The 15,309-nt window shown below is 43.9% G+C and overlaps 1 protein-coding gene across 4 annotated transcripts in view; it reads right to left on the bottom strand.

The window, feature by feature from the left end:
- Positions 1-15,309, bottom strand: part of LOC140489171 (beta-1,4-mannosyl-glycoprotein 4-beta-N-acetylglucosaminyltransferase-like) — a 60,069-nt gene that overhangs the window by 23,176 nt on the left and 21,584 nt on the right. For 2 of the 4 annotated variants that reach the window (XM_072588412.1, XM_072588411.1), the window contains exon 1: positions 14,437-14,809. The exons of the other annotated variants lie outside the window; for them this stretch is intronic. Coding sequence is in view for 1 of the 2 variants with exons in the window: in XM_072588411.1 (XP_072444512.1) it covers positions 14,437-14,504 (68 nt within the window). In the remaining variant the exon portion in view is untranslated. Of the gene's footprint in view, positions 1-14,436; positions 14,810-15,309 lie in introns of those variants that run through there. 4 annotated transcript variants of the gene reach the window in all.

The following is a 15,309-nucleotide window of genomic DNA, read 5'->3' as shown; positions in this document are numbered from 1 at the left end:
ACAATATTTCATCCTCACTAACACTCAACACTGGAGCCCTCCAGGGGTGGGTACTCAGCCCCCTACTGTACTCACTGTATACCCATGACTGTGTCACCAAAAATCCCACTTACAAGTTCACCGATGATACCACCATAGTCAGTTGAATCTCAGATGGCAACGAAACAGACTAGAGATGGGAGGTGGAAGACCTGGAAAAATGGTGCACTGAAAACAACCTAGCTCTCAGTGCTGGCAAAATCAAGGAACTCATTATTGACTTTTGGCGGGATGTTACTCATGTCCCCCTACACATTAACAGCACAGAGATGGAATGAATGGAGAATGTCAAGCTCCTGGGAGTGGTCATCCACAAGCTTTCTTGGACTCTTCAAGTGGACGCACTGGTTACAAAAGGCCCAACAACATCTCTCCTTCCTCAGGCAGCTGAGGAAATTTGCCATGACAGCAAATCCCCTTGCCAACTTTTATCGGTGCGTCATTGAGAGCATTCTGTCTGGATGTATCACTACCTGGTATGGCAACTCTACCATTCAAGATATTACAGACAGTGGTGAACTCGGCCCAGACAATCACAAAGGCCAACCTCCCACCTATAGAATCCATCTATCAGGCCCGCTGTCAAGGAAAGGTCTCCAGCATTCCCAAAGATCCATCCCACCCTGACAATGTTTTTCTATAACCTCTACCATCGGGGAGAAGGTACAGAAGCCTGAACACATGTACCAGCCGGTTATGAAAGTTTCTACCCTACAGTTGTTAGAATACTGAATGGACTCGCAAACGCTTAACATTCGCCTGTACCTGTGTTTTTGCGACCGTTTACCTATTATTTATTATCCATGCTACTTAGTCTGTGATTTGCCTGTATTGCTCACAAGACAAAGCTTTTCACTGCATCTCAGTACACATGACAGTAAATTCAATTCAATAACTCATCTTCCGCCTGGGCGACCTACAGCCTGGAGGACTCAACATGGAGTTCTCCAAATTCAAAAAATCTCCCCTTCCAGCCCTCCCCTTCCCTTCCCAACCCTCCCCTCCCTTCCATTCCATTCCAGCTATCAGCCGGGTTAATTTCTCCCATTGACCAACCAGGTCATACTCTCTACCTGTGTTCACTAAACCCTACCTCAACTCCTCCTCTTTTCCCCACACCTACGCCCACATCTGAAGAAGGGTTACACCCGAAACGTCGACATCTCCACCTCCTGATGCTGCTTGGCTTGCTGTGTTCTTCCAGCCTCCTGCCTGTCTACCTTGCAAAGTATTTACAGACAGTCCCAGGGTTGAAAATGGATTGTGTTCTGGAGTACTTGCAAGTCCATTTGTATGTAAATCAGAACAACACAGGACAATAAAACAGAATCTATCTGTAATTATAGGAAACATTCATTTTCCAGATCTTTAAAATTACATGCCTATTTGAAACTGCATACATAGGTCAAACAGTTATAAACTGGAGACCGCTGACACTTTCTTCCTTTATTAAAAAGGTGACCATACTGTACCCAGTACTCCAGGGTGTGGTCTCACTTGAATAGCAAACAGCTTCTAAGGTAGCATTCAATTCTCCTTGTCAAAAAAAACAATTAACTTACCTAATTAGTTATTACATATGCAGCTGCAATTTGTGCACAAATTTCTCAGCAGCTCAGGGGCTCTGCAATTGCTTTTTATTTAGATGATACACCTCAAGTTAAAAATCACACAAAACTAAGTTTTGTCCAACAAGTTTAATTGGAAGCACTAGCTTTCGGAGCTTCCAGTTAAACCTGTTCAATTATAACCTGGTGTTGTGTGATTTTTAACTTTGTACACCGCAGTGCAACACCGGCATCTCCAAATCAACACCTCAAGATAAATCTTTTTGATTAAAAAAAGTCATCTTACCCCAATTTTTCTTTAAATTTCTTTCTGTTTTTGGTACCCAGTCTAGTCAGTAGCCTCTCTAGTGTTTGTGCTTTTAAGTTCCTGACCCCCTTCAGCTGCTGTAGTGAGGGACAGGGTAATCAGCAGGCTGTTTTCCTTGCTGATGTCTAAACAGGAGCTCATGAGACCCAAGCCCAGAAACAATTGAGGTCTCCTGGGACAGCTTCCTCCTGACTGTACACCACTGTGCTGGCACCTGCCGAGTGGTACCGAAGCAGTCATTCCTATGCAGTAATACCCTCCAGACAGCACAAAATCCTGGAACTCTGTCCCAAACAATACAAGAGGTCTGCCAGGAAGTACTGAAGTTCAAGGTTCAGCTCACCATCGCCTTCGCCAGGGATTATAGGGATGGGCAACAAATGTTGGCTTAGTCAGTGGTATCATTATCCCACAAACACAAAGTTTAGTATAACTTTTGCCTAACAGTATCGGTCAAAAATCTGTTCACCATAGAATGATCACTAATTAAGTCTCTTACATTTTGAGAGGGTGATCTGTATTTCTGCCATATGGTAAATATGCCATATTTATCATTTAAATTGTAAACAAAAACTGCCTGGCCACTTATGTATATTCTTATGTCATCATGTCTCATCAGTAGAAAAACTTACTGCCCCATAATGATCCACACGTGCAGACTTTTGCAGTTACAAACTAACCAGGACCCTGTTATTTGTTGTGGAAACTCTGTCCCTCTTCATTCTGGCTCTCTACTTATTACCTTAGAATGTGTTTTTTTTTGTACCCAACTGATGCATTGCAATGATCTGCCTACATGGACTTGAAGCTCCACAGTCCAACCTTTCCACTAGTTAGTTAACACACAGATCAAAAGGATGACATCACATTTCTAAACAGGGATTTTTCATTTGTCACAGTTTCGACGTGTAATGAAGTCAGCAAATTCTTGACATTTTCTGCTCTCATTCTCACTGCTTATTGTTTCACCAACCATCGTTATAGTTAATACAAAGACCAAAATAAAGGTCTGACAAAGTCCAGAGTGAATATAGCCAAGCACCAGCACAGACTGTTCTCAGGCATCCGTCATCACATCATTCCAGTGCAAACAAACAGAAACCTGTGACTCCTACAATATTTTAAAGTTTCACCAATCTCCAATAAGGACCTGAAGAAACCCAGACCAGCAGAAACTATCAAAAGTGAATCAGTGCAGATTATCAGTGAGATGACAGTCATTACAACAGCCCTTCAAAGGCCTGAACTCCAATGAGCTGACATTCCTGCATGTCCATGCGCCTCTCACACACACACCTCTCAGATGCTTCAGGCTCTATTCCAATTGTGGGCGATTCTCAACCAGTCAACCAATCAGAAATCACTTCCTTAACAATAAACAGGGTGTACCTACACGCACACGGCATGGGTGCTGGAAGAGAACAGGTAAAAGAAAAAAAGTCAACAGGGTGTAGAACAAAAACAGACAGCATTCAGCTCTAAACAGATTCACCACAGTATCTGCTTTCCTGAGCTAAATCTAGCAAATTCCATAATTCTGACACTAACAACTTGCAGTAAGATTGCTCTGTAAGCTATAGATGGAGACCAATACTAACTCAACAGCCTGCCTATTGCTGCAGCTTCAGTGACAATATCAAGCAGACTGTCTATTGGTGGCACCTGGAAAGCTGCACTCAACGCAAGTATTCAGCTAGGCACACCTACTGAAAATACACAACACTGCAATTACATCTGCACTTAAAACCTTGTTTGGTGTTATTCTGGCTAAAATATTTGCAAGCAGAGTCCCAGCTCCAAGACGCAGATTGTTCACAGCAGTTGAGTGCCTGCCTCATAGTTTCCTATTTTTCTAATCAACCTGTTCAGAATTATTGCTACACATCGCTGGAACAGGTGAGACTCAAACTCAGGCCTCTTGATTCGTGTGCAGGAACATTACCACTGTGCCACAAGATGACAAAAAAAGGATAGGAAGGAGAGTGTGAGGATGACAGAGTTGAGAGAGAGATACAGACAGATTACGTGAAGGGGAAAAACTTGGCAGAGAGAAGACAATGTGGGAAAACAGAAGATTGTGCACTTTGGCAGGAACAATAGTAGCTCTAAATATTATTTGAATGAAGACCACAAAAAGCTACAGCAAAGAAGGATTTGAGAGTCCTCATTCACGAATTAAAAAATGTTTGCATTCAAGTCAACAGGTAATGGGGAAAGCAAATTCAAAGGGAATGGAGTGTAAAAGTGGGGAACTTGCACTATACAATTCACTGGGTCAGACCAGAGCTGGAATACAATGAACAGATTTCATCCTTAAACCCAGGAAATATCAGCATTGGAGATAGCCCAGAGAAGGGTTCACTAGGCTAGTCCTGGGTATGGAGGGGCTGTCTTATGAGGAAGGGTTGAAGGTTGGGCCTATATTTGTTGGCAGTTTAGAAGATGAGGAGCGAACTTATTAAAACATACAAGATTCTTCAGGGACTTAACAGGATTGATAGAGAAATGTTTATTACTCTTGTAGAAGAGTCTAGGACCAGACAGAGGGTCTCAGAGTAAGGGTCACACATTCAAAACAGAAATGAGGACGAGTTTCTTCTGTGGACAGTGAACCACTGGAATTCTTTAAGAGTTTTCAGAGGAACAGCGAGATCTTGGAGCTTGTCTATAGATTCCTGAAGACAGAACAAGCTAGATTAGAGTAATTGAGGCAGAAGGGACACTTTGTCTTGATCAGTCATGGCATGGATTATACAGAGTAGGGAGGTTACACTGGAGCTGTACAGAACTTTGGGTTTGGCCACAGCTGGAGTACTGTGTGTAATTCTGGTCACCACACTATAGGTGACTTCACTGGAGGAGTTACAGAGGAGATTCACAAGAGTGTTGCCTGGGATGGGGCATTTTAGCTATGAAGAGAGGTGGAGGAGGAGCCAATAGAGGTACAAGACGATCAGGGGCATGGACAGGGTGGATAGGAAGCAGTTGGTCCCCTTAGTCGAAGGGTCAATTACACGGGGGCATAATTTTAAGATAAAAAGGCAGAGGTTGAGAGGATTTAAGGAAATTCCCCCCCCCCCCCGGACCAAAAAAGGTGGTTGGAGTCTGGAATACACTGTCTGGGAGAATACAGGCAGCAGAAAACCTCAGCTTTTAAAAAGCTTCATGTACAAGCAATTGAAATGTTGTAACCTTCAAGATCATAAAGTGAGAAAGGTCAGTGCAGATTTGATAGGGCAATGGGCCTCTTCAGTGGTGTATGACTATACAACTATGACCAAAGCGGGCTGTGTAGGCTGGGCATTTAAATATATTCCAAACTGAGATAGGTAGGTTTTTAAACATCAGTAAGGAATTGAAGGGTTGTGGGGAAAAGGCAGGAAAATGAGGATTTTCGGATCATTGCAGTGGGTGTGGTGTTACATGCAGGACAGGCTGGGTGAGAAAGGCGGTTCCCTTCCCTGAAGGGAATTAGTGAACCAAACAGAATTTTATAACAATGACAGATGCCATGGTAACCACCACTGATCCTAGCCTTTTATTTGAAATTTTATTAATTGAACTTCAATTCTACAGTGTAAAAACAATGACCGCAGATGCTGAAAACCAAATACTGGATTAGTGGTGCTGGAAGAGCACAGCAGTTCAGGCAGCATCCAACGAGCAGCGAAATCGACGTTTCGGGCAAAAGCCCTTCATCAGGAATAAAGGCAGTGAGCCTGAAGCATGGAGAGATAAGCTCGAGGAGGGTGGGGGTGGGGAGAGAGTAGCATCGAGTACAATGGGTGAGTGGGGGAGGAGATGAAGGTGATAGGTCAAGGAGGAGAGGGTGGAGTGGATAGGTGGAAAAGAAGATAGGCAGGTCGGACAAGTCAAGGAGACAGTAATTGAGCTGGAAGTTTGACCGAGTTTGTTTCACAACATGGTTGAAGAGCTTCAGAGCAGAGGAAATGACCTGGGAGTTGCAGTGGGAGAGGGACTCCCTGAGATTCTTGTAGAGAGAGGAGGAAAACTTCTTCAAGGCAGGCATCCTTGCAAGAAGATTCGCAGTAGGGTTAAAATCAACAAGGTAAAAACAATGACTGCAGATGCTGAAAACCAAATACTGGATTAGTGGTGCTGGAAGAGCACAGCAGTTCAGGCAGCATCCAACGAGCAGCGAAATCGACGTTTCGGGCAAAAGCCCTTCATCAGGAATAAAGGCAGTGAGCCTGAAGCATGGAGAGATAAGCTAGAGGAGGTCAAACTTCCAGCTCAGTTACTGTCTCCTTGACTTGTCCGACCTGCCTATCTTCTTTTCCACCTATCCACTCCACCCTCTCCTCCTTGACCTATCACCTTCATCTCCTCCCCCACTCACCCATTGTACTCTATGCTACTTTCTCCCCACCCCCACCCTCCTCTAGCTTATCTCTCCACGCTTCAGGCTCACTGCCTTTATTCCTGATGAAGGGCTTTTGCCCGAAACGTCGATTTCGCTGCTCGTTGGATGCTGCCTGAACTGCTGTGCTCTTCCAGCACCACTAATCCAGTACTCAGGATTTCTCATCCAGTGACATCACCACCTACAGAATTATACTAGGCACATGTAAGTGAAAGAAATACTAGAATCATAGAATGCCTACTGTGCAGAACCAGACCATTTGGCGTGACAAGTCCACACCAACCCTCTGAAGAGTATCCCACTCAGACCTATTACTCTGCATTTACCCCTGACTAATGCACCTAACCTACACATCCCTGAATACTATGGACAACTTCAGCATGGTCAATTCAACTAGCTTGCACATCTTTGGATTGTGGGAGGAAACTGTAGCACCTGGAGGAAGCCCACACAGACATGAAGAGAATGTGCAAATGCCATACAGTTGCCAGAGGCTGGAATTGAACCTGGGTCCCTGGTGCTGTGAGGATGCAGTACTAATCACTGTGCTGCCCTAAATAGATTAATCACGGTAGTGTAGTTTACGGGGTTTATATGGACTTCAGTAAGGCCTCTGACAACATCCCACATGGAATATAGACCAAAACGCTAACAGTCCACAGGATCCAAGGCAAGTTGGCAAACTGAACCCAAAATGGTTCCCTTATTAGACCTCCAAAACTACATCATCTTGCACTTATCAGGATTAAATTTCATCTGCAGTTACTCTGCTCAATTTACCAGCTGATCTATAGACTGTAACCTGAGACCATTCTCCGCACTACCAACAGCACCAATTTACATGGCATCTGCAAACGTATGAATCATACTTCGACATTCACATCCAAGCTGCTAAATGTACACAACATCAGCAAGGGTCCCAGCATCAATCCTTGTGGTACCCTGCTGATCATAGGCTTCTAATCACAACCATCCACCAACCTTCATTAGCCAGGGGGTAGAATTTAGGAGTAAATTAATAAACAACATTGCTTAGGCCCCAGATGGAATAGTGTGTGTAGTTCTGATCACCATACTATTGGAAGGACATGATCACATCGGATAGGGGGCAGAGGAGATTCACCAGGATGTTGCTGGTGCAGCATTGAAATGCAGAAGTGTCCTGTAAGTGGATCAGAGATGTTCCACTCATTGAAAGCATAGAAGATCTTTCTCCAGAGATATGTGTCGTAACAGATCTGGGCAGGTTAACTGAAAATATTTACAAATTGAGAGGTGCTCCCGATATCCAAGATAGACCTCACTGGATTTTTCATCGGATACTGCCACAAATCCCTCCTGAGGCCATGTCATTCAGAATCTAATAGGGATCTACCTGGTCTCCACAGCTCTCTACCAAAACAGAATTACACAGAGACTGAAAACCCACAGAGGAAAAGAAACTTCTCATTGTATTTTCAATCTCTGCCTGATACACCTTATCCTTAAGGAATTAAAATCAAAGAACTGGAGTGAGCTCAAAGTCAAAATAACAACAAAATGCTTGAGAAACTCAGTTGGTCCGAGTATCCATGGAGATAGGTACAGAATTAACAGTGAATCTGAAATTACCTTTGTGTTTTAAAAAACAGTGCCCCCTTATCCAGGTCTCTCCAACAAGAGGAGTATCTGTCCTGCATCTACCCTGTCAAAGTCCAGTCAGGGTTTTATCAAAACCATAAAAAGATCACCTTTCATCTTAAATGAGTAAAGGGTGTACAGGCTCAACCTTTAAGGAATTGGGCGATAGATTTAGACAGTGGATTTGGATCAGCACAGGCTTGGAGAGCCGAAGGGCCTGTTCCTGGGCTGCAAATCGTCTTTGTTCTTTGGTCGTTTGTCTCAGGAGTGAGTCAAGTGAGTCTTCTTTCAATTGCTTCTCATGCAATTATATCCTTCTTCAAATATGGAGACCACAACTGTACACCGTAGTGCAGATGTGGTCTCACCAAGGCCCTGTACAGTTGCAATAAAACATCACTATTTTCTATATTCCATTCACCTTACAATAAACAACCATCCCCATCGCATTCCCAATCATCTGCTGTTATCTGCAAAGGAACCTTTTAAGATACATGTATTAGGAAACCCAGATCCTGAGTTCTGCAATCTGTGTTTTATTTTCATTCATGGGGATGAAGATGTCGCTAGTATCTACAGTGCGTCCCCAATTGCCGAGACAGCAGTTAAAAGTAAACCACATTTGGGTTTGGGGTCACGTTTCAGCCAGACCAGGTAAGGCAGTTTCATTCCCTAAAAGGACACTAACATCTCTCTTGCTATCATCTTTTTCTCCTTCTAAGTTTGAGCTAATTAAAACCCATATCCATTCATATAACACGCACTATATGCTCACCAACCAACCAACTCTGGCTCCCGGATCAGTTTTAGAATTGTAAAAATTCGCAGTGTGCTCAAGTCTCTCCTTGGTCTTGTCTTTTCCTCGCTCTGATTTATTCACCTTCGTAGATTGAATAGAAGAGCTGAATATTATTTAAATGGAGAAAGGCTACTAAGAAGTGATAGCAAAGAGGGAGTTGGGAGTCCATGTGTAACAAAATAATGAAAAACTAACATTCCAGAGCTGCAGGTAATACAGAAGGTAAATGGAATGTTAGCCTTGGTTTCACTGGAGTCAGGTTGGCTGAAGCGGTGTTAGCGGTAACTCCTAGCTTGCAGGTCCAACGCATGGCCTCCAGGCAGAGAGGCAGCAGTGTCAGTGAGCAGACCAGCAGCTCCTGGCTACAGTAAGCTCAGCGTGGGCACCTCGCAGAACTCCTGGAGCTGGGTTTGGGAGCCCAACCGATGACATTTACGTACTTCCTCTTTATTCTTGTAAACCCCAAAATGGTACGGGATCGTGCAGAACACTCTTCACTGTATCTCCATAGATATGACAATAAAATCATTCCTATTTCAAAAGGAAGAGAAATATAAAAATAAAGAACTCTTGCTAAACAAAAAAAGGAACTAGTTAGATCACAGGTGGAATACTGTACAAATTCAACTAGGAGAAAGTGAGGACTGCAGATGCTGGAGATCAGAGCTGAAAATGTGTTGCTGGAAAAGCGCAGGCCAGGCAGCATCAAAGGAGCAGGAGAATCGACGTTTCGGATATAAACCCTTCTTCAGGAATCCTGAAGAAGGACTTATGCCCGAATCATTGATTCTCCTGTTCCTTTGATGCTGCCCGACCTGCTGCACTTTTCCAGCAACACATTTTTCAGCATTGTACAGATTCAGCCAACTTATCCTTGGAGAGACACATTGGCACTGGAGATAGTTCTTTTGCTCTCCTTTTTCAAGATCGTACTGCCTTTAATACAGACTCAAAGACATCATTTGGCCTTCATACTGCTTCAGGCATGAACACAATTTGGGAAAACCTATTCTGATCTCATTTCCCATAGCCATCTTTGTCAAAAATAATACTTAGACAGTGTTCTCCCATGGCTCAGGTTTTCTCTTGCTCTCCCTCAACTGTCTTTGACATTGCACTCTTCAATCCTTATCTACTTGTTAAAACTAAAGTCGCTGCCTTAATCGCTGAGTTAAGCATAACACAACACCAGGTTATAGTCCAACAGGTTTATTTGGAAGCACTAGCTTTTGGAGCGCCGCTCCTTCATCAGTGGCTGGTGGGCAAGATCATAAGACAATTGAGAGCAAAGTGTGGAGGTGCCAGTGTTGGAATGGGGTGGACAAAGTTAGAAATCACAACACCAGGTTATAGTCCAACAGGCTCACCCAGAGGCACCAGCCCCCAGAGCACCTCTCCCCCACCAGGCAACTAGTGGGGCAGGATCACAAGACACAGAATTCACACCACAAGGTCATAGAGTCATGCAATCCAAAACAATACACTGAATAAACCCAGATTGCTACCAAGTTCCTTATCCTCTGGAATTGGCTGCAGGTTTCAGTTCATTAATAGTAAATCCCATAGACATAGTCCAACAGTCCACCCCAGTCCAACACTGACACCTCCACATCATGTCAATCACCAACATACAAGCAAACTTCCCTAACCCCTCCACTTTGATCTAAAATGTGTGCAATGATCACCAATTCCCTAACCAGAGGCTAACATATCTTTGCCTATTCAGCCTTGAAGCAAAAAAGACTCCTTAAAAAAAATAATGTGGTCAATTCTGCAAACACCATACTTGTAACAACTTCAGCAACTCTTATTTCTCAGGCTCCCCATTGTGTCTGTGACTTTTTGGATATTTCATTTTTGTCACTTTTTGTTTCTCCCATTCATTGTGTAGAATTTCCTCCATAAAATATCTCTTCTACCACTCCCCTTCTGAAGGCATTAAGATTGGGCAGCACGGTGGCACAGTGGTTAGCACTGCTGCCTCACAGCACCAGAGACCCGGGTTCAATTCCTGCCTCAGGCGACAGACTGTGTGGAGTTTGCACATTCTCCCTGTGTCTGCGTGGGTTTCCTCCGGGTGCTCCTGTTTCCTCCCACCATCCAAAAATGTGCAGGTTTGGTGAACTGGCCATGCTAAATTGCCCGTAGTGTAAGGTGAAGGGGTAAATGTAGGGGAATGGGTCTGGGTGGGTTGCGTTTCGGCAGGTCAGTGTGGACTTGTTGGGCCGAAGGGCCTGTTTCCACACTAAGTAATCTAATCTAAAGATCCTCAAAACCTACTGCTTTGACCACATTTTTGAATACTTTCCTCAAAATCATCTCTGCAGCTCAGTATCAAGTTTACTTTGACTATTATTCCTACAGTCATACAGTCAGATCTACAGCAGCACTCAACCATTCCAATTGCATTTTCCAGCACTTGACCCATAGCCTTGTTTGCCATGACATCACAAGCGCACATCTAAATAGTTACATAGACAGGATAGAGAGTCACACAGCACAGAAACAGACCCTTCAGTCCAAACAATCCATGATGAACACAATCCCAAACCAAACTAGACCCACCTGCCTGCTTCTTGCCCATACCCCTCCAAACCCTTCCTTTTTACGTACTTATCCACACTGTGTGTAAAAGATATCGCCCCTCGTGTCTTTAAGAACTCTCTCTGCTCTCAAATACTGAGGGCTTCTGCCTGCGTAGGCAGTGAGCTTCAGACTCCCACAACCCTCTGGATGAGAAAGATTTTCTTCACATCTCCTCTAAACCTTCTGCTCATTCCCTCAAATCTCTGCACCCTGATCGCTGATCAAGGTGGGGAATAAGTTTCTTCCCATTTACCTTATGTCCCTTCTAATTTTATAGATCACAATCATGTCACCTCTCAATCACCTCTACTCCATTAAGAAAACCAATCTCAGTCGTCCAATCTCTTATAACAGACTCTCTCACTAGAATGTTAGCTGGGTTAATCTCCTCTACATACACTCCAGTGCTATCACATCAATGGGGATTCCAGAATTGCACACAAACTGTATCTGTGGCCCTAAGTAACACTTTATACCATTCCAACATAACCTCCCTTCCTGTACACTCTATGTCTCAACTACTAAAGACAAATATACCATATGCCTTAAGCACTTTATCCACCTGTCCACCAGGCTGTTTAAGGTCTCAGGACAAAGTCCCTCAGTACTTCCCATGGTCCTTTCACTCATATTTGCTTGCCTTGCTTATCCTGTCCAAGTGCATCATCTCACATTTATTCAAATTGAATTCTATTTGCCATTGATTGCCTCTTGTAGTTCCAGGCTGTCCTATTTACTACTCCACCAATTTTTATTTCATCCACAAATGTAATCATCAATCCTTACATTCAAGTCTAAACCATTGATGTAAATTATAAAGGCTCCAACGACACAGACTTCCAACTGGAAAAACACCAATCACACTCTGCTTGCTGCCACTCAGCTCATTGCAGATCCATTTTACCAAATTTCATTGGATTCTGCAGGCTCTTACTTTAGTCTCCCATGCAGGACCCTTGCTGAAGTCCAAATGGACCATATCAAAAGCATTGCCCTCATCTCCACACCTGGTCACCTCTGAAAAATTCAAGTTGGTCAAAAGTGACCTCCCCTTAAAATCATACTAGTTGTTTTTGATGAATCCCTGCCTCTCCAAATGCAGATTTATTCGGTCCCTCAGAATTTCTTTCAATAATTTCCCCACCACTGAAGTTAGGCTGACCGCTCTGTAGTTTCCTGGCCTATCCCATATTCCCTTCTTGAATGATAACACCATACTGGCCGTCATCCAGCATCTTTCCTATGGCCAGACAAGCATCTCTACTACTGCCTCCGTGCTTCACTCAACAACCTGGGGTATATTTCATCTAGCCCTTGAGATTTACCAACTTTGAAGCTTGCCAGACCATTCAGAACCTCCTAGGAATGTCTTGAATTACATCACAGACCTTCTCCCCGATTTCTATTCACGTTTCCCTCCCCCCCCCCCCCCCCCCCCCCCCAAAACATGGAGGGGGGACAACAACACAAGGCATTCATTGAGAACCCTACCTACAATCTCAGGCTCCACACACAAATTACTGCTGTTGCCCTTTAATAGGCTATACTCTTTACCTAGTTATCTTTTTATCCTTAAATGTACCTGAAAAACAACTTAATTTCCCTTTGTTCTACCTGCCATTATAGGTCTCCTAATCTCCCTTTTAAATTCCCTCTTGCACATTCTTCTGTTTTAAGCAACCTAGCCTACACACCCCCAGGCACTACTGGCAATTTAGCATGGCCAAGCCACCCAACCTGCACATCTTTGGACTGTGGGAGGAAGCTACAGTGCCCAGCTGAAACCCACAGCAGACACAGAGAATGTGTAAACTTTGAATAGGTCCTGGATCCTTGATGCTGTGAGGTAGCAGTACTAACCAGTGAGCCATCACACCACTCCCATCCAATGGTTTGAGGGGGAAGGTATACAACAATAAAGCTAATCAGATGGACAACGTTGTAAGAAATGAATAGGTTGAAGTATTTACACAAAGGTTATTTGATATAATTGTTTTTACACTTTAAAATATAAAAAAAAGTGAAGTGTGATTCTGAGAAATTAAGGCTAAAAAAACCTCAGAGTCAGGTGGATGTCCCACCACCAGGAGCTGGAATCTCAAGGGGCCATTTCAGGCAGGAATAGGCTCCTGGGTTCAAAACTCTCCAGCGTTAACCTACGTGTAAACAGAGGAGTTGCCAACTCAGGCCCGTGTTTTTCTGACGGGGGTATGGAGTCGTTATGAGCAGCACAACAGCCTGGACGTGAAGGGCGCTATATCAAGGCACGATCTTGCGGGAGGGAGGGTACACCCAGTGATTAATGGCGCAGTTCTCCTCCCGGCCTGGCCATCGCACGGATATCCGAGGGAACTGGCTAACGTGAAGAGGTTAGCCGTGTCCGTGTGGGTCGGGGCGCAGGGGATGAACTGCTTCTTCGCTGGAATGCAACCGAACGATGCAGTGCTGTGGGTTGGGAAAAGACACAACAAGGAATTCCAATAGGACAGCAGCCAATGAATGAAGAACACTCAGCCTCCATATCGCATTGCAGCAAGTCGCAGGAAAATGAAAAAAAAAACCCAGAAAGCTTCCATCACAGGCACAAAGAATTCAGTTATTGTTCCTTCCGTGTTTTCACAGCGATTGGCTTCTCCGTCAGATTCAGTGCTCTACACACACACACACACACAATGCCTGCTTTCACTCTCTCGGAGTTACACCCCTCACTTCTGCTGTGATTCCGTGTGAACACATACCCCCAAAACAAGTCAAACTCTAAAACAACAGCACAGTGTGTAGCGAGCGAATCACTCTCACAAGCAGGCTTGCTACAACGGGGGCGTAGAAATGTCGCCAAACGCGGCATTTATACATATGTTAGCGCAGGGTGAACATCAAATAGATTTCCACTTAAAAGAGGGAGGCACATTTCACCCTTCGGCTAGATAATAAGGCCCCAGCTTTACTGGAAAGGCGAGAGACAGTGAAAAGACTGCTGTGGGATATCAGAAACACAGCCACATTGCTAACAATCTATAAACGCGAATGCACAACTTAGGCAAGTGAAATATTGATTTAATTTTAAATCCCTGACACCCCCCCCCCCCCAATGACAGGTACTGTGCAACGATTAAAGTCAGCAGCTACTCACACAATTTTCCCCGGTGCCTCAGCCTGCAGAACTTGTCCAGCACATCTCACAACCGGTAGACTCAGCATCGTCTTATCTCCTCTATCAAACTTCACAAGTTTGGACTCGCTCTCAGTGGCCAGCCTCAAATCATCCCCATCGTCACCGTTTGGGCAGGGACAGGAACCATGTTGAAATGGTTACTGTGGTTCAAGATGGGTGATAGAATATCAGTTTAGATCTTGATTTAAAGGCATGTGTTTTTTTTTAAAAATTGTGTATGGGTGAGGGGGTTTAAATGATTAATTCTCAGTATTTCTGGAACCATGATTTTGTAAAGTAGTAGTGTAAGAGAGCGCGCCCCTGGGGTGATACTGGAATTTGTTTGCACTGGCAGTGTCTTGAGCAGACAGTAAATACTGAGTATTGGCTTGCTTTCAGTTAGAAAACATCAGGAATTGATTTTTTTTTGCTCTGTGGCGGGGGGGGGGGGGGGGCGGAAGCTTGGAATGCTCTTGTTCTCAGTCTGCAGATGTTCTGCCTGAAATAGGATATACAAAACAATAACAAAAACACAAACTGCTGGAAAAGCTCAGCAGGTCTGGCAGCAAATGTGAAAGAACTCAGTTAATGTTTCAGGTCGGGTGACCCTTCTTCAGAACACTCATATGGAACAGTTTTGTCTAAAGAAAGGAGTTAATTTTGAAAAGATGGGAAATAGATTATCTCTATGTAACAGCTTAGTCAAAAGATCCAAACCAGAAGTGTTTGGGTAGAATCCTAAAGGGATTTTTTAAAAATTAGAAATAACTTGTTTTTTTTAGATGATTCCCTATAGTGTGATAACAGACCCTTTGGCCCAACAAGTCCACACTGACCCTCCGAAGAGTAACC

Source organism: Chiloscyllium punctatum, chromosome 18 (assembly GCF_047496795.1).
Source record: "Chiloscyllium punctatum isolate Juve2018m chromosome 18, sChiPun1.3, whole genome shotgun sequence".
NCBI classification, from domain to species: Eukaryota; Metazoa; Chordata; class Chondrichthyes; order Orectolobiformes; family Hemiscylliidae; genus Chiloscyllium; species Chiloscyllium punctatum.
The sequence above is the reverse complement of the archived record's forward strand: the minus strand, read 5'-3'. Positions and strand labels throughout refer to the sequence as shown.